This window comes from Tenebrio molitor, chromosome 5 (genome assembly GCF_963966145.1).
Source record: "Tenebrio molitor chromosome 5, icTenMoli1.1, whole genome shotgun sequence".
NCBI lineage: Eukaryota > Metazoa > Arthropoda > Insecta > Coleoptera > Tenebrionidae > Tenebrio > Tenebrio molitor.
This window is the reverse complement of record NC_091050.1, coordinates 2,312,317-2,339,336: the sequence shown is the minus strand read 5'-3', so window position 1 is coordinate 2,339,336 and position 27,020 is coordinate 2,312,317. Positions and strand designations below refer to the sequence as shown.

Here is a 27,020-nt window from a genome sequence, read left to right as displayed (position 1 = left end):
GCAGTTAACACATCCATAACCCGGAGCGGCTTGTTGAACAAGAGGTTGTCAACAGCAGCCGGGAACGCCTGGTGTCGGCCGAGGTGAATATTAAATCAGACAGTTGATTACCGGACCCGCCCCCCTGATTACGTCATGTGTCATGCGTGGCCGTGACAGCCGTAGAACAATAGGGGTCGTGATTGAGACGCGATTCCCGCAGGAGAGGAAGGAACCAGATAGGGTTAGTCTAACGGGTGACGTGGTTCTGGAGATGCCGCACCAAGACGTGCCTTTATTTCCGGACGATTGTCCGGACGGCGGTTGATGTGCGCGTACAGATTCTTCCGGGATGATCGGACGGGGGCGGCGACGTGCCCGGACCGGTTCCGCCACGGAGCCAATTTAAAATTCTATTAGGTTTAATGAAAGTTTTCCACTTGGAGCTGAACGAGACGACAGACTATCTCAATTATCTCATTAGACCAGCGGTGGGAAAATATTTGGACAGTTTGAGGTCTCGGGTTGGTAACACGGTCATTAAAGATAAAGGCGTTCAAAGGTCGACCGATATACAGCGTGAACCCAAAAAGAGTACGAAAAACTGGAGGAATATACGTCAATTAAAATAACTGCCAGGACATTTTTTTTTTTATTTAAATTGAATTAATTGTGACATTTTGAAGGTTAATTCCGGCGTGTCGAGAGCACTTTCGGATTTCTAGTCCCGGAGCTGGAATGATGACGAAATGAATCGATCCGACTCGGCTTATAAAATCCGAAACCATTCAGGAAAGTTTGTTTTGTAATTAAAACACTCATTCCAGGCACTCAAGATTTTAATAGTCCTCTTCGACACTAAGAAAACTGCTTATTATCATCGGAGTGAATCGAAGTAAGCGGCTGTTGCCCCCCGATCGCGCGAAAACTCGTCATTACGAAGTTAAAACGCGGGTAAAATCGCGCCGTCCCCAGCCGCTCCGAATTTTTGCAAATTTACCCCCGGCAAAAACGGTGGCGGCGACCTCATTAAACCCCCGATGCATCATCAGAATGTATTCTTGGGCCGACAATGGCCGGCAATGAGCGCGCGGAATTCAATTATGCCGCGATGACGCCGCCGCCGTCGCCGCCTCCAGGACGCACGGCCGCACTCGTCATCATTCATCGGCGATAGCGTCATTGTCTCACCCTTGCGTCATTTACCGCATCAAAGTGTCGTTTGTTACCGTCAAACCGACTATTGCATTATTTATTTTGGAGTGTTATCGCAGCCCGGATTCTTCCGGAGGCCGCGATTCCGGTCACCGGGCGCGTCTTGCGTTTCGCACCTAAGATGGAGAACGCTAATTGTCTAATTAATTAACGAACCGCCGAAAGCACCAGTTTATATGCAAACACGGCCGTGAATATTTAATTATTTCCTCACTTAACTTAATTGCTCGTCTCTGAAATTAATTATATCAGCTTATAACGTATTCATAAAGGGGGATTTTTATGGGGACGATCGATCCGATTCTACTACGAAATTTCATTAGGTCGCCCATTGTCGAGGGGTTTTTTATTTGGTGCTAAACGACAATACAAGGTTTAGCTGATGGGACTTGACCATTAGCTAATAATGCCGTTTACCTAATTTTATCGAGGCAGGTCTAACCGCAGGCTTTCCGGGATCACAAAGGAATGCACAACTTTCCACAACTATCCATAACTGGCTGACAGTTATATCTACGTCCGTTTGTTTTCTGCTCTAATGTAGATACACTAATTACTTTGTGATTTTTAATTAATTTTCATTAATTACATGTTAATATAAATGGAAAAATCTCACCAGTAGTTTCTAATTGCAAGTAACAAATATGATATTTTACGTTAAATTACGGAGTAAATGATGTTTTTATACTAAATTAAAAAAAATTATTAGAAAGAATAAAACTAGAAATTTTAAAGCCTACTTTTCAAGATAATAATCAAATAATTAAGGATAGCAAGTTTTTCGTTGGAGTCTGGGTTTTTTAGTTGAGGCGCAGCCGAGACTTGAAAACAGGCAACTACAAATCAAAAGACGTCATTGAAAAAATTACAAATTTATTTTGTATCTACTTTTTTCAAATAGATAGATACATTTATTAATACATATTAACAATTTTTTATAGTATTTTTATCAGCAAAACGAGAAATTTACTGTTTACTTATTCGTTCATTTTCTTATTATGCACTAAATAAGCACCAGAAATAAACGATACAACACTCTTTCGGGCAAATAAAATATTTTCGTTAAATTTAACTGTCAAATATTCATTTGTTTTCAGCTGGTTTACTCGGTTTTCTCGGTTTCGTTCTTAACTTACTAAACAGACCAACAGATGGCGCCACGGTCTATGGTCAGAAAAGGGCGTCCAAAAAAGTGCGTCCGAAAAAAGGCATCCGAAAAAGTGCGTCCGAAAAAGAGTTACTTCTCGTCCGCATCGGAGTACGTAAAATTACCTTTTTCATTAAGAGTGCCTAAAAAATTAATTTTATCCTCTTGGAACATTGATGATTTTTGAATTCTTTTAGGAAAAATATACCTATGTATTTATTTTGAAATTGTCATGTCGATCTGCTTAACTATTTTTTAATTAACATGAACTCACCCTATTAAAGGCAGCCATCACTGGCATCATGCTTGCCCCTTTTCTATTTCTTCTAACCTTCATTTATTCAACGTTTTATAATTTTCTCTTTGAACATTAAAAAATTGTGTTTAATTCTCTTAGAAAGATACCATTTTATTCATATGATGTTGAGAATCTAAAGTCGAAGGACTTAAGTCCTTAAGGGTTCCATATTGTTCGTGCGAGTGCATTATTATAAACTAAAAATATGTTTCCCTTATCCTTTCATCCCTTGGTTGGCCTCCGCCCCAACTTCCCCTAGTCATATTTTTTCCGTGTTAATTGCCACATTTCGATATTTTCACCTCCTTTAAAATCCCTTTTCGAACTGTCATTTTATTCTGAGTAACCTGTCTTTCCATTCTTCCCAAATCCGTCATTTGAGCTTCCTGGACATCTCAGCTCTTCGCCGAAAAACGTCGGTCGGTGTTAATCCCCCTTTGACAACGTCGCACTTGAAATCAGATAACGCAAGAAGTAGCAAGACGCCGGAAGGGGTCTAATTAACCCGGTTCGCGTCGAAAATACATCACAGGTACTGGATGGCAAATCCCCGTCAACATGTCACAGCTTTGCAAGACTCCTCGGTGCGCCCGCTTCCTGCTAATTACGCAGCAGCCGCCATCTTGGCCGTGATTATTTATTTTCAGCGGCTAACGAGTTCGAGGTTTTACCCTGATGGTGTTGGTTTTTTTTCGCGCATTCCATCGAACCCGACGTTGATTGGGCCGCATTCCCGGTTGACATACGCCATGACTCAGCTCGACTTTGATAGAGATGCTTTGTATAAAAGGGTGTAAATGCCTATTAAACACTTCTTTAACAGCACCATGAAGGATGACTCGGGCGAAACACCGATTTTTCCAGCAGACGAAAAAATGGCCATTTTATTAATCGCTTACCCTCGACAGTATCTTGAAACTAATTTTATGGTCGCTTCCGATTTCACTTTTAAGTAGCTTTTTAGGTGCGTATGGCTAAATGCAACGACGCTAAATGCACCTAAAGGAATTGCTTCCATTATGCCAACGCTTCCCGAGATGACGATGTGTGGAACTGATCGATTACGCTTTTTGTCGGAAAAGTGAGCGAAGCTGCTTTTTAATTAGTCCCCTTGATGAACCGTCCGATGCCAATAATGATAATAAAAGACCACGTTACACAAGAGCAAAAGGAAAAGTCAAAAACAAAAATCTAACGTATAAGAAAATAAAACATTCTCGAAAAAAAAATTTAATTATTATGATTATTTCCTTCATGTGTTTAGCAACCAATTGCGTGACAAATATTGACCAATCAAAACGAGAAAACAAAAAATAACCCGATAAAATTTCTCTAAAATGCACATGTGCAATAATCTGATAAAAAATGTCGGTACCTGATTTTTTTTAATATTATTTTGAATAAAAAGGATTGGAAATAATGCGTTTGGTTTCATTCTATTCAGGAAATAATCAACCGTATACCCCTCGTGCAAAATTTTAATATCGGATTTTTTTTTGCTAATGAACTCAAACATCCATAAATGATTATCAAATAAAAACCCTCGACTTCGTCTCGTGCTCTTATTTGCTAATAATTAGTCTTCTGACGTCATTTATGGATGTTTTCGTTCATTAGCAAAAAAATTTCCGATAAAAAATTTTGCACTTGGGATATAATATGTGATTATATTATTTCAAATCCAAAAAGAGATTGCCAAGAGTTATCAGTTGTATTGATGGTTGCCTATTTCAACATTTAAATATTCTTTATTTTTTAATAACAATAATATGAAACATTTTCTTCTTTGCATCCTCGGTGTATGTTTAAAAGAAATACAAAATTTTGATTTTCAACATTTATAGATTAAATTCAGGATGAAAGTAATAATAACACTGTTAGGAAATAGAGATGGTTAATTGAATCCAAATTTGCTAGAATTTATTTTAGCTTGATTTGATTTGTTTAGCTGGTCGAATAAAATTCCTTTCGTGTAAAATTTGTCCATAAACAACATGGCGAATCAGAGCCTCACCTCGACCACCCCATTTTTTGTCGTGTGTGAAATCCAAGCCCGGCTAATAATCCGTGCACTAAGGGCACTCTTAATCTTCCCACAGGGGTAGAGGGCGGCGGCCTCACCTGAAGGGCGGTTTCCGGTGGCCGGTTCACACGGGTCTTGCTCTCTCGGTACCCCCCGAAAGCGCACCCCGATCGTTTGCACCACAACTCCGCCGATCCCCACCCCAAACCCGCGTCGTGGAAATCAAATCTGGACCCGTTCCCGAGACTCGACCACCACCACGGCGGAGGATTTCGTTGGTGTGGTGGGTTTTGCGGTCTCGTGGTGCAAACGAGGGATGCTGCGTACAGGGGATGTAAGACTTGTTTACGGCAACTATGATTATCGTTTCGACGAGGGTCGCATGTACCCAGGTAAGAAAGCAGGGTGTATGGAAGTGCTCGAATAATATGAAAATGTGTTCGAGCTCGGGGCGAGTGGATGTTGCGACGCTCTCTTTGCTACCTGTTGGAGGTGCAAACAGAAAGAGCTTTTTCCGAATAATTGCGCCGCGTAAATATGGTGGGATGCAGAGTGACTCGGAGTTGGTGGACATTTTGCAAGAACAGATGGACGGTTTGGTTGTTTGTTGCCTTTTGGCTTTCATTTGTCCACAGATAATAAGTGATGTGCGAAAATCTAGGCAAGCAAATACGAATTGAATTGGCAGTTTCTTTGATTATTTTGTTCTTTTTCTTTACTCTCTGCACAATTTAAAACTTGTTACATAGAGCTTAGTAAGCAAATATCTCACTTTTGCCTTTCACATTGTTTCGGCAAATCGCTTTGAAAACCTTCTCTGTAGGTGATCTTTTGAAGTCTTTTCAAGCAGCAACTACTGCTAAATTAGTTAACTGCAAACCCTTTAAGTTAATTGAAAATGGTCACTCGATATTGCTTTCGCAGAAATTAACTTCTGTAAATAACACAACTCTGTTAAAATTCTTTAGGAGAAAATTTTTGTTTTGTTATTCTTTTTTATTATTTTTATTTCCTAAGTTCCTATTCATTTATGCTCTTTTGCTTACGTATTTTTTTAATTGGAACTCAAATATTAAGTTAAGACATGAAAAATTGAAAAATATAGTGATAAATTAAAAATGGAAAATTGTAGAAATGAAAGAAAGAAGCAAAAGAAAAACTTTTGAGCAGAAATAGGGCCTTCATTTTATGTAACAAAAATCGCAAGCAGAATGACAGAATGAAAGCAGAAATGGAATAAAACACATGAAATTGGTGAATTAATTTTTTGTTATGAATATTAGGTATAACGGATGTTCATTTAATTTATCCTCAAAGTTGGTGTTGAAGAGTCGATTATGAACGCACCACTTGCCTGTCTGAAGAATAAAGACACAAACAACGCAAAGAGTAAGGTTAGTAAGCTGATCCTTGACTTGCAATCCGCAATCCGTGGTGCGTTCACAACCGACTCTTCAACGCCTACTTGGAGGACAAATTTAATTATTGAACACCCGATATTTACAATAGATGATTTAAAAAAAAATGTAGCAAACCTGAAAATTGCAGGAATGTAAGAATAATTCGACACACTTGAAATATTTTGGGAAACTTTTTAGTGATAGATTTTGGACGATCGAACAGGCCGAGGGTCAATCCGTGTTGGTCTTTGTTGCGGTGGTGAAATCAGCGAAAACCTCCTCTTTCCGGCCCCCTCGCGAAATCCCGAAGAAGTCTCCCGGTATCGGTGTAAATTTCACGGCAACATATAAATCCGCGTGAATAGCATTGAAGTCGAATTGAATGTGAATGGCACCTTGCTTTATATCGGCACAATGTGATAATGGCCTACCTGTTTAACTTTATTATTCATGTCTTTACAGAGTAAAAGCGGAGTCTAGATCAAGTGCACAATCCACGGACAATACCGCCAACATTATCCGCACCATAATGAAATGTTGGGGTCCCATTATTGCTCCTATAAAGAATGTATACACTGATTTTACACCGGCGCTGTCCTATTGAATAGACGGGGCATTTTAAATGCTCCTCTCTGGTGCACACCGAACAGGTAAGGAAGCCACGAAAATATTACGTCTTGCCAGAGACGACTCCTCTCTAGGTATATACACATACATACATTATATATACGTAGGGGAGCGTTTTCGAGCTCATTATGCGAAAGTGCACATACATCTATCATAGGTCGGAGCAACAAGTTGCGACGATGCCATTGTTGAATACGGTTCAAGACGCTCATTCCCAACGAAAATGGCTCAAATTTGACTGAGAAAGCTCCACAAAATACGCTTTTCTGCCACTTCAACCGGAATCTTTCACCCAAACTGCCCCACAAAGGATGTTTTACTTTTCAATGACAATTAGATGCGTTCAGCCAGTACGAGGAGCAACATCAGTTAAATTAAAACTTTTTTCGTTGTCTTTGTTGATTTGCTACAAAGGGATATTTGCAATAGTTAAAAAACAAACAGGACGCGTATAATCGAAAAGTGTTATAAAGTTTAAAATATACCCCAATAATTACTTTAAAATATTACAAATATGAACAAAATAACAAAAACAAAATATTCACGTGTTTCAAATTTGGAATTTTTCACCAGAATAGATTCATAGTACATATATTATTATTAAAAGCAAGCAAAGAAAGTTTTTATCTACGAAAATGAAGGTTGCTGCACGAGCCGAAGGCGAGTGCATGTAATCATTTGAGTGAGTAATTTTTTTTTAGCGTAGTCAGATAAATCAATTTCACTTGTCTAACTTATAATTTCATACTTTACTCGTTGTAAATTATTCTTTTTATTAGATTAGGAAACGTAAAAGTGTTTAAAAAAAGTTTCAAAATGTTGAAAATAATCTTAAAAGCGTCTTGAAAAGGGAAAACCGTGTAAGATTTTTTTTATTCGCGCATGTAGTTTTGTTTTTGTTTCTTTTTACGGTCGGGCAGCCCTTTGCCTTTGCCAATAATGCAAAACTGAACTGAATCCACGAACCGCAACTTGATAAATAGCCCTCGCAAAGTCACCCGAGAAAGTGCTTCACTTTTCGAGGAGAAATTGCTTTGTGACGTGCATATCGAGCCCCAAGAAGGCAGACACCACCACACACGATCAATAAAAACACCCATCGAAGCGGACAGGCAGCATCGAGAGGTGATAAATTTGCAAGCAAAAATAAAAATCCCACCAACCCCATGACCACAACAGTAACAGCCCCATGAAAGGCTTATACGACTGCAATATTTCAATTTAACGATTCAGGAGTCAATAATTAATACCTCTCATAAACCGCGCAGCCAAACAATATTTACGACATATCCTCCAGTCAATAACACATCGACTCACCCCCGAAGAGGAGAGAAAAACGCGACTGTCAAAAACACAAATCGCATCAGTAATTTACAGCTGAGACAGACCTAGTCCTCTTTCGTGTATTTACGACGGAGCAATAAACTTTGCGGGAATGCGACGAAAGGGGAACGAATCAGGAATGAATCACTCAAAACAGAATTACATATTAAAAAAAAATAAACGTCATGGTCAGATAAGAATGACATGTTTTGAATATTTTTGTCGGTCAATGGGAAAAAAAAGTGATGGTGTCAGTTTGACATTTCAAATGGCAAAACGGATGTGCATAAAGTTGTAACGGATCAAAAGAATAATATGCAACAAAAGTACATTATTTTAGACTGTAGAATGTAGAATCTTTGGAAAGAAAATAAATATAAAAGAAATAAATTGATGAACAAATACCTAAGTAAAATAAAAATTTAATTAAAGAATATACCATAAATTACATTTTTAAGAGAAGGAAAAAATACATGGAGAAGAAAGAAGAAAAAACAGTTTCTTAATGCATTGACCAAACAAAAAGAAAATCATATCCAAAATCACAAAAAATCAAAAAGGGGTAAACTAAAAAAAAATGTCGCTTAATAGAAGAGGGAAAATGTAACATCTGAGAGAGAGGAAAATGTAACATTATAGATATTATTAAGGAAAAAATGCAAAGGAAACAAAAATGAGAAAAATAAAACTGGAAGAAATAGAGGAAATATAGAAAATATTCTTGCTGTGTGATTTTTTTGTGTTAAGTCTCATCATTATATTATTTACATTTTGATTCAAAAATTTTTGATTTTTACTGAATTTGTTCGACCCAAGTGGTAAATTTTTTTTAAACTGTGTTTATCGACTGAATTAATTGTTTTATTACTGATTCTCCTTTTAATAATTTTTTTGCTATAATTCTCTTTTAACTGAAAATCTTTTTTCTTCTTTTATATTTGCAATTCTCTCCTTTCAAACAGGACAAATTGAAAATCGATTAGTTCTCGATATCGTTCCATTTTGAAGTCTTTTAACTCATTCCAAACTTGCTGCTCTATATCTTCGTACTTTTTAACCACTTACACAAGTGTTTTTTGTAGATTTCCCCGAAAATATTTCTAATGCAATAAAACTAATTTTATTTTTAAATATGTATATGTATTTTTATTTTCCAAACAATTCAACATTCACTTCAATACATTAGACATTTATACATTCGACAGAACTAATCAGAATCACCTACTAAAACAAAATTTCTGAATTACTTTATAAACAAAGTTTTTATAAACACCGTTCACGTTGTTTTGGGATAATAATGGAAGGCCATGATTTATTTTTTAAAGTTGGACACACTGTTTGATTTCCATCACTAAAATGCCTGACATGCGGACCTATCAAAATGAATGTTGCTGAATTTTCCACGATGTCTGAGTATTCTTTCTTCTATTGCCAACTAGTAAAACTGACAACAATGCACTAGATACTAGACATTGACGCTATTTATAACCTCAAACTTAGAAAAACATAACCTAATTCAACAGACAGTTTTACTACCAAATTAAATGCAAAATTTCTATGGCCATTATGCCAAAACAACGTGAATGCATTTTACCTTTCAATCGGGTGGCCTTGAAAATTATAAAAAAATTCTTTTAATTTGTAAAGCAAAAGAAATCATAAAGTATCTCAAAGAAGTACTTTATTCTCTTATTATTTAGGTACTGATCATTCAACGTAATGTTTTAGTCCAAAATTATCTTGCTTGTAAGAACATTTTTTTTTTAATTCTCTAATTTCTTTCCTTCCATTTGTCCACTCATCATCGTTTGCCACCGTGATTCGATTAAAGTAATTTTTCCAAATGAACGATATTTTTGTTGGCTTCGGCAGCTGGAAATCGCTTCGCACGTGCAAATAAACAAAATTGAAAAATTTCCGGTGGGATGACGGCGATGCAGAAAAATAAGTGGCCCCGTACACAGAGAGTGCACCATTCGACAGAATGCGAATTTGCAATGTAAACATCGGCCATACATCATCCCTTGACAGGCTGATCTAGTCTTGGTCCGTCTCTCACGTCTCCTAATCCCAACATCCATCATCACGTTTGTCCTCTTCCCGCCCTTCATAATGCCCACCGCACCCAGACTGGCGGTTTTTTAAATGGGGCAATTTTTATTCATATCCGAGAACAGTTTATTATGAACGGATGATCAATTTCAATTTATTAGTTACGTGTTTGATGCACGGCTTTACACTTTTCTGCATACGAATCGGACAATCACGCCGCCTCTGAAAAGTGCACCGGTGCAGCGGATTTGCAGACGACGAGATTTTTTCTACATGTTTCCATGACGAGAGAACTCGCCTCTTTTATTTCTACCGTACTTCGAAATGAATTTTTTTTTTTCGTAAACATGCCAGCATAAATAATTCCAAAAGTAGATGGATACGTAGATTTTTTAATTTTATTTTTGTTACGAGCAAGAAATATATGTGTAAAACGGCACAAATATCCTAAATCGTTTGGTCTCGTCTCCACAGCTGACCGAGAACTGAAGACGCCATCTTAGGGCCGAAACACGTAGATCGAGACACCAAGACCTATTGGTGGTTTTATCTCGGTCGTGGGAAGGTGCGTCCGTAATCGCATTTTAATTACGACTCACCAGTCCCGTATTCGATTTTTTCGTGGTAACACGGCACATTTCCGACTCCATCATCCATAACTGCCATCCGCTTGACCACGTATGAATAAACGCGTTCTCGCCCGCGTCCACAGCCCCGGGTGATTGATTAAGGATCCCAATGATATATGATCGCTGTAAATTCACAAACCGTTCGTTTTATTAGCCACCGAATTGCCCTTAAAAACGTGTTCAGGCATACTGCGCCACTGTGTCGAAACAAACATTTTTGAAGCCTCAGGGGCTTCATAATGGACGAATCGTACGCGAAAAAATCCTACAAAGGGGGCGAGAAGTGCATGACAACAAGCAAAAGAGGTAATATCGAGATTGTTTTGCCTCGGCCGCAAGCGGCCTCAGCGCTGCGTTAAAGAATGATTTCGCGGCCTTGATATATAAGTAAGTATTTTTGAATGATTGTTAATTAACCGGATGGGTTGAAGATCGACTCACGTGACGTGATTTTCTGGTCCGGAAGACGTCAGTGGAATTACATGTCTAGATGAAAAATAATAGCGCCCCATGAAATGTAAATTGCTTCCATTTTCCTGGGCATGCACGTATGAAGGTGGCGTCGCGAGCCAGCGATTACATACGTACGGGTGACAAGAGTGGCAAGATAATGACCCACGTCAAGTTCAACAGACGTGAAATTCAAACCACCGTTGGAAATTCACTCGGCGATGCCGTAAAAAAAACGCAAATAAATAAATCTCCACCTTTGACAAATATTTCACTTTTCGATGGTTTTATTGCACGGGCCCACTCGAGAGCAATTATCGCGACTTCAAACCCGACGGGTTTATGGGTTTATGACAGCTGCCGTAAAAACCGGACGTCCATGGGCCCGCGCTGGGACGCCAGACTGTCTGACGAGTCCCATTTTGAATTCGTCTCGGTGCGACGAGCGAAAGTTTTTTGGAAAGTGGTTGCGAAAAAATCTTCCACCAGGTGGAAGGTGGCGTATTTGAATAAATGGCGAAAAAGGAAAAGTCCCGAGCTCGGCGACAAGCCGAGAGGTCGAAAGGCCAGAATACAAAAGTTCCCGTCTAGATAACGTCATATCCGGAGGTCGAGCTGTCAAACTCCGGAAATAGTCCGGGCTGGGGGCATTTTAGAGGCGCGATAAAAAATACAATGTATGTCCTATCCCGGACCGTACCTAGACCCGAACGTATACAGTTCACGGCGGATTTTTTCGCATCAGGAGTTGGAAACAAAATCGATCCGATACGCGCGTACCTACTCCTATCTGAAAACTCAATTTACCATTAGAAGGCAATTTATTTAAACTAGTTATCGGGAGGTCCGGCGAGTCGCCGCCGTCCTAGATCTGACACTTGCGGAAATGACGTGTGTCGTCTTGTTCCGGCAGCTCCGGGCGCCAGTTCCGGTGTCCACGAGGCCCGATAAACGCATTCAAGCGCCGGAAACGCAAACTGTCCGCCAGAGGCGCTGCCAAGTTTCGAATCTATACACGTATGGAACGTGTCGGCACAAAATGGATGCCCCAGACATTTTTTATCAGCCGACCACAAAAACTGGATATTTACGTTTTTCACTTGCCCCACAAAATAGTCAAGTGCGAATTTGAAAAGAAAACAGACAACGGGGATTGTGTTACTCCGAATTGAAACATGGACGTTCCAGAAAAATTTCACAAATTAAGAAATAGATACATTTCGGTTCAAAAGCAATGCAATTTAAAAAGTAAAGATCCAAATGTTAATTAAAAAATTGTAAAATTTCATAAGTAAATAATTAAATTAAATTCCAAAAGTACCATTACGGATACGCTAAATACAGGGTGTATTTGAAATACGGGTGTTAATTTATGAAACTTTTCTCTATAACATTGTGCAAATTTCGTAAAAGTTTCCCAAGATTTTTTTGCCCCCTTATTTTTACGAAACAAGTCGTTTTATGTGATTAATTGGTCTCTATTTTTTTTGTAACCATGTTACAATGTATGTAACTCTTTTGACAAAGCTCCGTTTTTTATCACAACAGAAAATTTTCGCCTTTATCCATGGGCGGGTACATTTTGATGGCTAATTTATTTCAAATTTTAAATCAATTTATAACGCTTTTTCGTAAAAAATTCAAATAGAAAAAACGTTTCATTTATAAAGCTCTGCTACGTGTTAAAATTAACGCACGCATTTTAGATGCACCCTGTATATTTTTTTTTTTGGTTTGTGGATGTAAGTAGTGTAAAAAACAACGAAGTAGTAGAGAAATCCCGATTTATTTTTATTCCATACCTAATATGTAATGCTTTCTTCAAAAAAATGGAATTAAACAATAATCTTAATTAATTTATGAGCAATCCGTAAATAAAAAGTTGAATGTGTGTCTCAGAGAAAGATGAATGTAACAAAAAAGGAGAAACTGACGTCAACGAGAATGAAGCTAAAAAACTAAAACAAAGAAAACAAACAGCTAATTTGAGCTACTTTGATAGATTTTTGTTGAATTGAACTTTTCCGTTTCATAAATAATTCTAATTTTGAAAAATTGAACTATTGATATTGTTTTACATTTAGACGGCATTGGATATTGAAATGCACTGCTTTTTTAGGCGCTCTGAGTCCACTTAAACTGTTTAAAAAATATTTTATATGCACCAACAAAAATCAAAAATCTTTGGGAAATTGTCAGCAGTGATATTCTGAGTGCACATCAAGTTATCGACAATTTTTCGTGAAAATAATTAATTTTTTACTTATAATTAAAATTAAAAACCAATTGATTTAAGTTTTACCGCGCTCCACATATTTTCCACTGGATTCAGATCAGCAGACCGAACGGCGACTCCCGTACCGGTCTCTTCCCCATAATTTAACAAGTCTAAACCAACGCTTTGCCAGGCCATTTTCCCAAAACTTGTAAAATAGAACATTACTTTGTCAAGATGTGATAAATTATTCTTCAGGATGCCTTTGTGCATAAAGCAATCCATTTTACCCCAGACTAGACAAAATGGTTCTTTACCACCTTTCAGGTCGACAGCGAAGCTTGCACCATTTCTTGTCGATTTTTTCTCATCTAAGCAAACTTTGATACATTGTAAAATAATAACATCGTTATCGACTTGTCCAAATTAATTTTTCTGATTCAGTTACGAAAAGCAATCATTGTGATATGTCATTTTAGTTGTCAAACGTGCTTCAGTTAATAACTAGTGAAAAAAAGTGACATTATATTATCACTAGTGTTAAAAAGTGACATTAGTCATATTAGTATTATGCCGGAAATTTATTGAAATAGCAGATTTAAACAGGATTTCAATCAGAATGTATACTTGTCGTAACTAAATTAGAAAAATTACACTCGTGGTCCAATTGTCATGTCTAGTGCAAAAAAGACGCTCATTTTGTAACTTGTTGCATAAATAGCTATATTATCACGTCAAGGAGTGTTATAATTAAGGACAAAAACTAGCAATCTGAGGAGTCCTAAAATTCCACGTATTGAAAAGTTGCTATCATTTCATCTACTACTGTATCTAACCCCTCTTACAATAGCTGGACTATCAACTTGTTCACAATGGCGTCGACTACCTGGACCTATTTTCTAAAATCTGCTTAAGAGTTTTGTAATCTCAGTATATTATTTTGTTGGCAGTCCAGATCATTAGTAGTATATTAACTATTTTTCTGTCGAGAATGTGGTAAAAATTCATCCATTAAAATATTTCAAAAATACATCTGTATCTATTTTATTCTGAATGGGTTTGACATCTAATAAGATGACTGCAAATGTGATTCAATGTTCAAATTCTCATCCACATTAAAGGGGTGCTTTTTATAATACAGTTCGCTCGTTCAAACGATCGGTACATCCAAAGACAGTATTATTATGTCCGGCCTGAATGCCGTATCCCGTCGATGTGAAAATGCATTATAAAAAATTGCGAGTATTTTTTTCTGGGAAAATAGTTATTTTGTTTTTGGTAAATTTGTGTGGTGCGGTGGTTAATTAAAGGAGTGGAAGTTTCGGGGCCCCATTCTGCGTGTAAACGTCAATGGCGCACAAAACATTTCCGAAATCGCAATGAATGACAGAATAAAATGCGGGGCGTGGTGCACACGGTGAAATATAACGCTGGGACAGAAATATCTTGTTCGGAGACCACAATGGGTCTTGGAAGCGAAAAAAAAGAAATAGGTTAGGTCTGTCCCATTCAGTCGGTCGTGAGTAAAAACTAGAAGCTTCGCCCCCCGCGGCTGCATTGTATGCAGAATTCGACATCTAGACTGGAAGGGATCGACCATATTCACTCGTGACACACGTGCTTCCAACCCGGAATTCTTCAGCTGGTACAATAGAAAAATAACCATTTCGATTTAATGGTGCCTACGTTTTACAGGTCTTAAAGTGGGAAATTTGGCAGGCAGGTATGTGGTGGCCCACCCTCCTCCGCAGTGATCGCTTTTCTCGGAAATTCGACGTAGCGCACCCCTGATTTATGCATTTTTTAATCCCTCGAGCGCACCTTTCGGACTGGTGCGGCGCCCTTTGTCGCACTAGGACGAAAAATTCATTACCGGAAATGGGGTTGTCCCAATTAGTCCGATTGGAATTTGTTCTTGCACCACGTCCACCGAAGAGAGGGGTTTGCTTACGTGCCGGCCTCCGAAAAAATTTCTTAATGATGGAAAGTTATTATAAATCATCCCCGAGTGGTACACCTATTGATCGTCTGAAGGATATTGATAGTTGTGTGGAAGCCAATTTTTCATCGAGAAAAATTAACAGACGAAATATGGATGGCGAAATATCATTATTTATGGGGCGGACGGAAAAAATACCGTGACAAATCCGAGGTGTTAAAACTCGTGGGCTTCTCCCGCCGGCGATGGGTTTTTTGCCGACGCAGTTTGATGGCGATAATGATCCATTACCGATTGCACTTTTAATGGCAACGCTCTGAAACGGTTTATTGGTGCATATTTTTTTAACACAGCGCCGATGGCTATTTCTACTATTGATAATAATATTGTTGGTGGAATAAAAATGAAATGAAATTAAAAAACACTGTCACTTTTCACAATCTGCAAATTAAAAAAAATCCGTAATCCGGTGGTGCGTTCACAATCGACTCTTCGACGCCAAATTAAAAAACAAACCGTTATGTACTGGCATATTTTTAAATTGTAATTTCTCTATTAGAATGTTTTTAAATGATCTAAATATTAAAAAAAAAATGTTTCAAAAAGTCTTTTTTGTGATATTTTTTATATAACCGCAAGAAAAAAACAGTTGGTCTTTTATGGCAACAGCTTTTCACTGGAAGACCACCAAAAGGCAAGTCAGATTTTGACACACCTGGGCATACCTAGACATATTCCGTAATTTATGGTCTGAAGGTTTGACAGAAGCTTTCTCCAAGACGATAATTAGTGGTAAAGTTTCGTAGAAGGTCCAGAAATATTAGTAGAGAGTTGAAACTTAGAGAAATTTAACACCTTCTCATCCTATTATTAGTATTATCACCATCTTGTAACTAAAATTAATTTTACTTTGAGGAAATATCATTATCTGACTTTCGGCGAATTTTTTTCGATATTTTGCTTAATTTTCTAAATTGTAGAAATGTTCTGTGTACAATGGATTGTTAAAAAAATCTGTTTATTGTTATCTTCCAACCCACCATACATCTAGTGTCACAGCATTCAGGCCGGATTAATTTATCATTGTATGTACGAGTATGTATCATATTGTATTCAAAAAATGTATTAGTTAACCCACCGCACATTAGGTGACACTAAAATTATTAAGTAGATAGAAAAAATAAACATTTCTTCGTGTAATATTCGTGTAAAAATTATTTTCTTTGATATTTCTTCTTTTTGTAATGTAATAAAAATAAAGTTATTTACGCACTAGAAATTTTTTTTCTTTAATGTGGAACGTTTTTTTCTTTTTTTTTAAGAGATTCTTTTAATTTTTTTGTTTTTGTTTATGTATTTGTATTTTTTTGTAAGCGGAGAATTATTTGATTTTGAAAAGAGATTTCTTGGTAAAAAAGCATTATTTTTGTGCTTTTTAAGCAAACATTCTAAGTATTTAAAATCTCAAGAAAAATGAATTTCTTCGTGATAGGATCATCCAAGACTATCCCAAGACTATCTGGAAATGATTACTTAATATTCTAAATTTTGAGGCGATTGTAAGGAAAGCGTAATATGTAGTTATTTATGAACCGAGTGCGAGAAGACATTTTTCGCGCATGAGCGCATTATTTGATGCACGAGTGATGAAGGAGCGAGTGCTTCATTTCTAAATACCTCTTGGCGCATCGAAGTTTGTACAATATTTTTTGAAACGAACCTTTGTGAATAGATGGCGCTTGTCCATGCGTTTGTCAAAGTGCCAATCGAATTAATAGCGATTTATTTTCATTCTATCAAAATTTTCAATTATTATCAAGTCAAATTATTTTCAGAATGCTCAAAAAAGCAAGTGTTTTTTGGATGATTTTGAAGCCCTAGTGCGCGAAATCTACATTTGTCTAGTTTTTCTTCACTTTTATTTAATTATTCGGAAAAGTACTATCGCCAACGTTGTGGTTAACGAGTTAGTAAAATATTCAAATCAGCATTTTGTATGAAAGTAATTTTCTTCTTGGTTTGTTTTTCTCATGATTGTTAAATGATGTCTCGTTCCGAAGGAATATATGCTCAGGAAATGCTCTACAAGTCCAGATAATTTCTTCTTTTTGGCAAAGCAGGTACAACAAATAATTCTCTTCGCAGCAGATTCGGATGGATCTCTTTTCGATTTTGGTTCACTTGGCCTCCGATGATCCATCCCGACCGGATGGAATCAGTTCTTGACGAAATAATTTGGCATGGGCCGTTAGTTGGTGGTCCCGTCGAGGGCTTATCCTTCTCCCCCTGCCCTGTCTTCATTAACCGGTGTACCATCGAAACGGGGCACGTCAAAGCGCGCCGCGATCCGTAGCTGTCAATCACTCGGTACCCTGCTGTCTCCCGGTCGGTACCTGCGCGTCCACCGGGCTGAAAGCACACCTGGTCCCACATATTTAAATCCTCCTCGCCCGGGGACGCCGACATGCGAACTCCCTTTCCATTTCCAAACTGAATTTCGCCAACAACAATCTTCTCGCGCGAACAGTACCACTCGTACTTTCACCGAGATGCTCTGAGCTATCGGACCGTCTCAAATGTCAAATCGTCGCAATTAGGACGGATTGGACGGTAAAAAACGGGACGGGGACGGTAAATAGCCGTAAGATGTTTGCCGAAAGAAAGAAGAAAGAGGAATTTTACGCAAGAAGAGTTTTCGCTCCGGTGAGCTTTCGGGTGGGATCAGGTAGTGGACTCATATCGGAGTAATTGCGTTGTTTATTTGGCCGAGATGGGTACGAAGGTTCTCAACAAAGGGCTTACTTGCGTCTTGGCTCTGTGGAATTTTTTTCTGGTAGTGCGACAAGTGAAGTAATTGTGATATTTTTTGTAGCAGTACCGTGGAGTACTAGTCTGTTGGATTGAATTTTAACACGAATATTATTTACGCATGAAACAGATATAATTCCGGAGAAGAGTCTGATTGTGCTGGTCTCGTCTACGGCTTGCTCGCGTGAAGAAATCACATTTCGAAATTCGTCGAAAGCGCAAAAACCGTCGTCGGCACAAAGGTCTCGATAGTGCTTTGTCAGGCAATGACTGGGAAAAAAATCCGTGAAAAAATGCGAAAACGCTCCGGTTTTTGCGCTTCCGCGAACCGTCGGCGGCAAAAATCCGGCCGGTGACTCCGGCGGCAGAAGCCAAACAAGTCGGTCAAAGGGCTCGCCATCCGAGTGGCGCTTTTGTGCCGGATCGGGGGCGGTCATTACGAATTCGCGTACAAATTTGCAGACGGTAATGACGGGGTTGGTGCTCAAACACGGGACGCTGCGCCGGTTTAAAACTATGTCAACACGGCAAATTGTGCATACACCCTCATTGTTGGAGGGCCCCATCAAAGATGCATGAGATGCCGCTGCGCGCCCCGCTTCCGGCTTGCGCAACGCTGTTTGGTTTTAATACATTTTCAATGAACGCCGCTGAAAGAATGTTTGACTCCGGCGAGCTTATCTCGGATCTGCAGTTTTTAAATTGCAGGACCGGGCCGGGGGCGGCGATCGAGGAGGCTCCCGCAACTGACCACTTCAAACTTAAACCGACAACGACGAATCTATCTCAAAACGGAGAAGATGAAGAATCGGTCAAGTAGAGAAAAAAGGAAAATTTTTATTTTATCATTTTTTTTTGTGGCGCACGAAGAACAACCCGGGCGTTGGACATCTGTTGTTCTTCGTTGCCTGCAACCACCCTTTGAACTAACCTAATTATAGCGAATTATCCTAGTAGGTAATTATCCTTTTATGTATATGGAAATAAAATCAAATAAAACAACAACTATCTAGGTACCTACAATGCTACAATAAATCAAAAATTCTTATTTTAGCTCCGTTTTTTTAGATACAATTATTCTTGGTTTCCTTAAAGTTTTCATAGAAACTGTCAAGTCAAGAAAACTGTTGAAACTACATATTTCATTCACTGTCAATAAATGTTATACCGGGTGCCCCAAAATGCGTGAAACAGCTTAGCAATACATTGTTAAGTAGTCATTAAAATATCAAGTAAAAATCATTATAAATGATTGTCCCATCGCAGTAGGCGTTGAAAGTCCCGCAAGCCTTATAACATGAGTGAGACTAGTATCGCCGGTAGGTGGCACTCCTGGCGGTAGTGGAAATCTGTCTACTAGTTTGTCTAACGTTGCGAGGCTAACGGCACATCCAAAATTTGTGTGGGTTTTCAATGCCAACTGCGATGGGACAATCATTTATGTATCCCCCAATAATCTCCAAATATTTTATCCATGTTGTTTGTTGTTTGTTGTATCCATGGAAACAAGAAAGACAAATCAAAGCCATGTTGCCATACGTTATTTGCGTTAAAACCGACATAAAATCACTTCTTGGAAATGCTGGAAATAATGAAGTACATAAATCATTGCAAACCTGATTAGAATCATTCAGAATTTTTATAGAACTGGCTAGTAAAAAACAAATATGTAGTCAATTTTTTTTTATATTTAAAATCAACGAGATCAAAGCTGCACCTTTTGATCCCCATATCTTCAAATCTAAAAGATATAGAATGTTTTTATTATTTTTCTCATAATTTCCTAGCGTGAGTTAACATTGCCCCATTGAGTTGTTCCGAGAATTTTGGGGCACCCGGTATATTTAACTTTGTACCGTTTTAAAAAATTAAATTAAGTGAATCAATTATTCCCAATTTAGAGACGATTAAAACTTTAGAGAGTATTTAATTGAGCTCATAGTTGTTGTGATTTAAATCTTTCATTTTTCAGGTTTCCATTGTGCACTCTGTCAATCACGTGCTAATGAAAACGAGTCCGAGAAGGAACGGTCAAAAATACGGGATAACGCACACAGAAGGACCATCGTCCATAAAACTATTACGACGAATAAAGAGCTTATTGTCGCTTTTTGTGCCACCTTTTTGTACACGGCAATAAAATTTTATGGAGTACAGATTTTGCGCGTTTATTATTGACAGAAGAAGCGGGTCCGGGCATTATATTCCTGCACGTCAGAAATATTTTCCAAATGAAGGTTTAACTGTAGAAATAAATTATTATTAGATGAGTCGGCAAGATTTCCCGACGAACGAAATGACCACTTTCGACAATCAATTGCCGACCGAACGACAGTTTTACAACGACCGTACGCAAAGTAGGTAAAAAAATCAAAGTTCAAGTTATAACGATAAGTTTAATGAATCAAAAGTGGAGCGAACTTTTCCTGAAGACAATGGCTTACCTAAAACAAAACAAGAAAAAATGCCGGTTTTCACAATATCCATCGCATAATCCCTCTTCGGTGATTAGTTGGAAACTCGTCGGAGCAACCAGGAAGTTGGTTGTGGTTTTATTGGATGACGACAAGACGAAGGACGACAACTCCTCTGTGTCGCTCAGATAGGCAGCCGGTGTGACCGTCGCGGCGGCGGCGATGCCGAGAAATTGCTAATTAGACTTTGCAACGAACGGACAGTTTCCATTCCGCCGACCGACTCGGATACACTTAATTAACCAGAAGAGAATCGAACATCCGAAACGTCGCCGCAACTAGCGCCCCCTCGCGCCGCCGCCCGATCGCCGAAATCGGCGATTCGCGGGGCGAAAGCGAAGCTCGCCGCCTCCAGCGCTGCTTCCGCGAAATCGGTCGGACACCTGGCGCTTCGAGGAATCGACAGTAATTATCGGCGAGAATCTCGCTTGTGCCGAAACGCCCGAATCGGGGAAATGTGGCGTTTTTTTCGCGGGACGAGAGATGGCACGCCGCGATAATCGTGGCGAAGGCAGAAGGGTTCAAGCCAATTACAGGAACAATTACTTGAGATATTATCTCCTGATACATAAATATCAGAGACAATGGTCGGGCTGTCGTCCCCTGCGGTGAGCGCTGCCAGATCTGAAACCAGGTAGCGCTCAATTTGCGAACGCGGCTTCCGTTTGCTTTTTCGAATCCACCCGATATCACTTGGAAATTGTCGGACAAGAGTAAAAAGAGAGTCGGAGTGTATCGGCAATTTGAATAAGCCGAGGGTTACATTGTGGGGATTGTTTGTAAATAAGCATTGTTGCGTGCGGCTCTTTCAGTGTCGGATACAAAGTGCTAAACGATTTACGATCATATTTAAATAAATAAATAAACAAATAAATGAGAAGATGGGGAGTGCGGATGTGGTTTTTTTTTATTAAATTTTTTGTTGTCGGTAGTGTTCGGCGGTGATTATTGGGTGGCACCGGGTCTCGTCATTAATTAGGGACTTTTAGAGATGCGCTCCTATTAATTAATTATTGCTCAGTACGTTGCAGTAAAAATAGCCGCGAGGTATAATTAGTGATCAGCCGTGATTAGTATCGGATCCGTCCGCGCGCGGCAGCGCCACGAGTCGAGCGAGTGGGGAGAGCGAGGGCGTGTCCGTGCGGCGCGATTGGCCGCGGCGAAACATGGCAGGCGTTGCTGTCAATCAACGTTGGTGGTGGGGGCCCGTGGAAGAACAACCGGTAGGGTAGTAGTTGGTCATAACGCAGAGTCTCTCTGTCGAGTGTGGAGGTGTCGTGTTCGTGTTCGGTGTATAGTGAAATCAAGCAAGCTGTTCGCGCCGACGGAAGAGATGTTGACGATGGAAACGGACCTCAAGGGAGGCAGTCTGCACGCGACGATGCCGCCGCACCACGGCCTCCAGTCGTACGGGTCGCTAGCCCCCATGCACGGCCTCGGCCAGCACCCGCACCAGATGCACCACCAGCCCCAGCCGCCGCAGCTGCACCACCACCAACCCCAAAACCACCACCAGCCGCCGACCAGTCAGCACCAGCCCCAGTCGAACAACAACAACAACTCGAACAAAGCGCAGAACATGGAGCGCGTGAAGCGGCCGATGAACGCGTTCATGGTGTGGTCGCGGGGCCAGCGGCGGAAGATGGCCCAGGAGAACCCCAAGATGCACAACTCGGAGATCTCGAAGCGGCTCGGCGCCGAGTGGAAGCTGCTCAGCGAGGCGGAGAAGAGGCCGTTCATCGACGAAGCGAAGAGGCTGCGCGCCGTGCACATGAAGGAGCACCCCGACTACAAGTACCGGCCGCGGCGGAAGACCAAAACGCTCCTGAAGAAGGACAAGTACCCGCTGGGCGGGTCAGGCCTGCTGCCCAGTGCGGACCCGACGCGGACGGCGCCGTCGGCCGTCCAACAGGTGGCGAGCCGCGACATGTACCAGATGCCGAACGGGTACATGCCCAACGGGTACATGATGCACGACCCCGGCGCCTACCAGCAGCAGTACGGCGGCGCCAACTACGCCCGGTACGACATGAGCCAGATGCAGTACATGAACGGCGGCTACGGGTACGGCACGACGACGGTCCCCAACAGCGCCGGCTCCCCCTACGGGATGCAGCAGGGCTCGTCGCACAGCCCGTCGGGCTCCAGCATCAAGTCGGAGCCGGTGTCGCCGAGCTCGGGCCTCCACACGCCGACGCCGGGCGCCGTCAAAAGGGAATACGGCCAGCAGCAGCAGCCCCAACAGGGCGACCTCCGCCAGATGATCTCCATGTACCTGCCCACCGACGGGACGCAGCACATGCAGCAGTACAGTGCGTCGCCGGACCCGCTGGGCCCCGGGCCCTTGGCTCCACTCGCGCACATGTGAGAGCCCCTGTTCGCGGCCCCGGACCTGGACGTGCCGCCCCTGTGAACTCTGTGTACATACATGTTATGTTATCATCATCCTCTGACTCTTGGTTCCTTAAACCACCAGTATTCGATTGTTATATTTGTAAGAGGAGCGAGCGCGACCATTTCATTTTGCTGGCAAGTAAGTGTCTTGTGGAGATCTCACCACTCGTTAGTACAAACTTTCGTGTGTCGCGCGCTAACCCCCCGACTCACCACCGACACGCTAATCATCCCTCTGGACCCACAAGCGCAAAATGAAACCGTCGCCGGTCCATTTATCTCTGGTTTATTTTTTTAGTTCGCTGTATCCGTGTACATAGTCATTTCAAACCGCGGTTTTCTATTAATTATTATCATAGCGATCGTCTTTCGCCGGGCCGCGACATCAACCTCTGTATCGTCACCGCATCATTTGCATTTTCGTTTGATCCGGATGCGACGACGCTACTCGATCTCGACGGTCCCACTCGAAAGACGACAAGGTTGACTACCAAAAATTCTGTAAATAGGCCCAGTTGGTTAGATTTTATTTTTTACGTACGATGAACGATACCGGTGTCTCTTCCATTGTAGATAGATTTTTTTTTCGATCGACAAAATTTACACATTCACCATTCTTCTTCTCGTTTGTTGCCGATTTGTTTGTTCGTTCTTCCGGTGCGTGACAACTCCAAACAACAAATCTCTCTTCTGTGTTACACACGAGTATTTTTTAATTATATTGTGATGTTGGGCTGACAAAGATATGGACATGAAAAATATCACAGCTTTGTACATATTAATTTTAAGTTTTTTTTTTGAATGTACAGTGTGTTTACAATTATTAGTCAATGGAACGAAAAATGTGAATATATGAGATTGACAAGTTACACGAGTGTTTTATTTGACGGTGGTCGATTTCATAAAAAATTCGCAAATCACCTGTTGGTGGGTTGGTTGGGTGAAGGTAGGTAACGTTGAGTACTTTGTGTTTGCGACGGTTGTATAATCACCGAATTATTCCCAATAATCGTGATCACGACCCGTCCCACTTGATAATAAATTTAACACTGCAACAACCTCGCAACATCTATGCTCGACATTTTTGTTGTGCGAAAATTACATCAAATGTCTCACCTGTGATAAAAATATTTTATAAAACTTATTACCTTTAGTATCAATTGTTATTATTAGTTTAAACTTGTTAAAAACAATAGATATAAGAAAAACGATTAAATCACATTTGTGTACTTAAGACTGCATTTTTTATTATTCAATTTGCAAAGAAAATAAGCAACAGTTGCTCGTTCGAAACATCAAATTGAGTCTTTGCGATAAGCGAGCGCCTCCCGTAGTTTCTTTTCCTTTGGGACAATATTTACTCTAGATATTTATAAATCAAACAAAGTAATAGATTTGCCACTCGGCCGAAGAGAGCACTTTGGCAAACATCGACTGCACAAATCTCTTTGTTTTTCTTTGATTGTTTTTCCGGGTGTCCGCAGCTCAGCTCAGAAAAATTCGTTTCATTTTTTTTTACGTCTTCCAATTAAGACATCAACGCAACCAGAAAAACAATTGCACTTTGTTTAAACAAAAAGTCGACCAATAAATTATGAAAGTTGAAGTATAAATTGGCGGATTTGTGGGCAAAAAATTAAGCTGGTAACGAACTATGATGTCATAAAAAGCTAATTTATGATTGGTGCTCATAAAGTTTTTATCAAAATTAAAAAACAGTCGTTAGTGTTGACAACTTAATTAATTTAATTAAATTGTAGCGATTGAAAATAAATATGTTTGTTCTAATTTTGAATTATTTTATGAGTGTGGACCAAGTAATTTTGTGGTAAATAACGAGCGGACAACATGCCAATTTACGTTTTGTAAATAATTCAATTTAATTTATACATCTGATGAATAAAATATTTGTGGAATCAATCGCTCTTGTCGAAACAAGCAGAAGAATGAATGATTTCAAGTTTATTAAAATGATTGACGAAAGAATGCACAACAAGGAACACAATTGGAGGCAGAATGTCAAATTTCTCGAGTAGTTCCAGTTTTCTAAAAGGAATCGATGTCATTGAATTATTTAATTTGAACGATCCCACACACCTTCAATTGGATTTAAATCTGATCAATAATCTGGCCAATTTTTAGGTTCATTTCAGTTCCAACGACGTGACTGGAATTGTGAAATTAGGGGAAAATTTTCCTCGACAAATAAATTAAAACGAGAACGTTAACAGAATGACAGTTTGATGCGACCCTGGCAAGGATAAATGAAGATTTTAAAATTAATTTGTTATTGATTTAAAAATGACAAGAGCAATGCTTTTTATTAGAACAAATACCGTTCTGGCTGAAAAAATAGTTATTTGTGTATCAAGGCCAAAAAGTGCATCATTTTCGTTCAAGTCTGAGTTTTCTGGCCGAGGCGTAGCCGAGGCTTGAAAACAGGCGAAGACAAAAGGCACTTTTTGGCAGAGGAGCACATTAAATTTTTAGGCGACCTGCGGAACTACAAAGCAAAAGATATCATTGAAAAAATTACAAATTTATATTGCATCTACCTTTTTCAAATCAATTTACAATTTTCTTTATAGTATTTTTTACCAGCTTCACAACAAAACGAGAAATTTACTATTTGCGATACAATTGCTTATGTAGGTACATAATTTATGGTGACAGGACAATTACCTATCGGTTTTGTCGGTTTCGTTGTTACTTACCAACAAATGGCGCCGCGGTCCGAAAAAGAGTTACTTTTCGTCCGCTTGTGAGTAATACGTAAAACTACCGTTTTCATTAAGGGTGCCTTAAAAAAATTCTTTTTTTTTCGATTTTAGAAGCTTAAAATGTATTGACACCCAGTTGCAATATTTTTTCCAAAAACTCCAAAATATTTTTGCCTAATACAAATGAATCAAAATGACGATTTTTCTGTGTACGTTGGTTGTAGCGTCATCTTGTTGAATTCGGGCCTGAGTAGCGACGAACTGCGAAGCTGGGATTTTTGGGGTGAAAGCGCTTGCCGTTCTGGTCCGTCATAAATCTCCAGTTCTTGTCGTTTTAGCACCAAGACATTTTACATAAGCGACTCCAGGGAGAAAGTACGGCCGGAGCAATACCGAAATAAGTTACGGGAAAGTGATTTCAAATCTGGAAGTTTATTCGCATCGAGACCAGAAAAGAAATCCTCTCCGTTAATAGACATGTTAATTATAGTTTTTCGGCGAGATCATGTCTTCCGTTTCGTGTTAACAGCTCCATTCATCAACATCCAACAGCAAAACGTGACCATTTTTCAACGCAATTACAAAAATAATTATCCGCCGGCTCGGATTTTATTATTTTCGAACTGGTTCAGCGTAGGACGAGGTGTCGGGGTCCTGGGGTCCTGTCCGGTTCTAATTTATCGTAAAAAATGAGCGAAACCCCTATCACAATACGGGTTTTTCTGTCACGGTGGTGTAATTTACAGGTGAAAAGAACAAATATTTAAAACATAATTCCTGTGGCACGTAAGCGTATTAATTAATAGCTTTCGGTGTGTGTTAAGGGCCGAGGGCTGCAGCGGGAGAGACTTTGTTCACGCGAAGGCTGCATTAGCGATAATGTGCGATGGTGATGGCGATTAGGCAGTCTTACATGCACTCGCTCGTCGCACAGGAAGGCCTTGATAATGGCCTTTTACTTCCAACACACGACTCTGCATTAATCGAGAAATGGTTCCGCGAAAAACGCGTCTCGAACCGAAAAAACATTTATTTTTACGGAGGGATGAGACGAGTAAAATTCGATCGGATCGGATTTGAAGCATCTGACCATCGCAAGAGAATCACACCGATTGCAATTTAACTGGATTATTAATGTCAGTTTGTTGAACTCCGCTTTATGACACCGATTTATCAAAGTTTCATAAAGTGTCATGAACACTTTTGTACGTTTGTCTCTAATGACGGCTCTCTAGTGCAGCACGATGGTGCAACCTCTCACAAAAGTGTGCATTTTTGACGTACCTACCTTTACAGATAAGCGATTAGCGCATTAGGAACTTTCCAT

At 39.8% G+C, this 27,020-nt stretch overlaps 1 protein-coding gene across 20 annotated transcripts in view; it reads left to right on the top strand.

The window, feature by feature from the left end:
* SoxN (SoxNeuro) overlaps nt 1–27,020 on the top strand; it is a 212,283-nt gene that overhangs the window by 98,751 nt on the left and 86,512 nt on the right. For 9 of the 20 annotated variants that reach the window (XM_069049037.1, XM_069049045.1, XM_069049039.1 and 6 more), the window contains 2 exons: nt 6,525–6,712; nt 20,078–23,961. The exons of 4 other annotated variants lie outside the window; for them this stretch is intronic. In XM_069049037.1, the coding sequence (XP_068905138.1) occupies nt 21,913–22,947 (1,035 nt within the window). In that variant the 5' untranslated portion in view covers nt 6,525–6,712; nt 20,078–21,912 and the 3' untranslated portion in view covers nt 22,948–23,961. Of the gene's footprint in view, nt 1–6,524; nt 6,713–18,813; nt 19,063–20,077; nt 23,962–27,020 lie in introns of those variants that run through there. 7 more of the 20 variants (XR_011159908.1, XR_011159907.1, XR_011159911.1 and 4 more) reach the window with 2 other exon arrangements.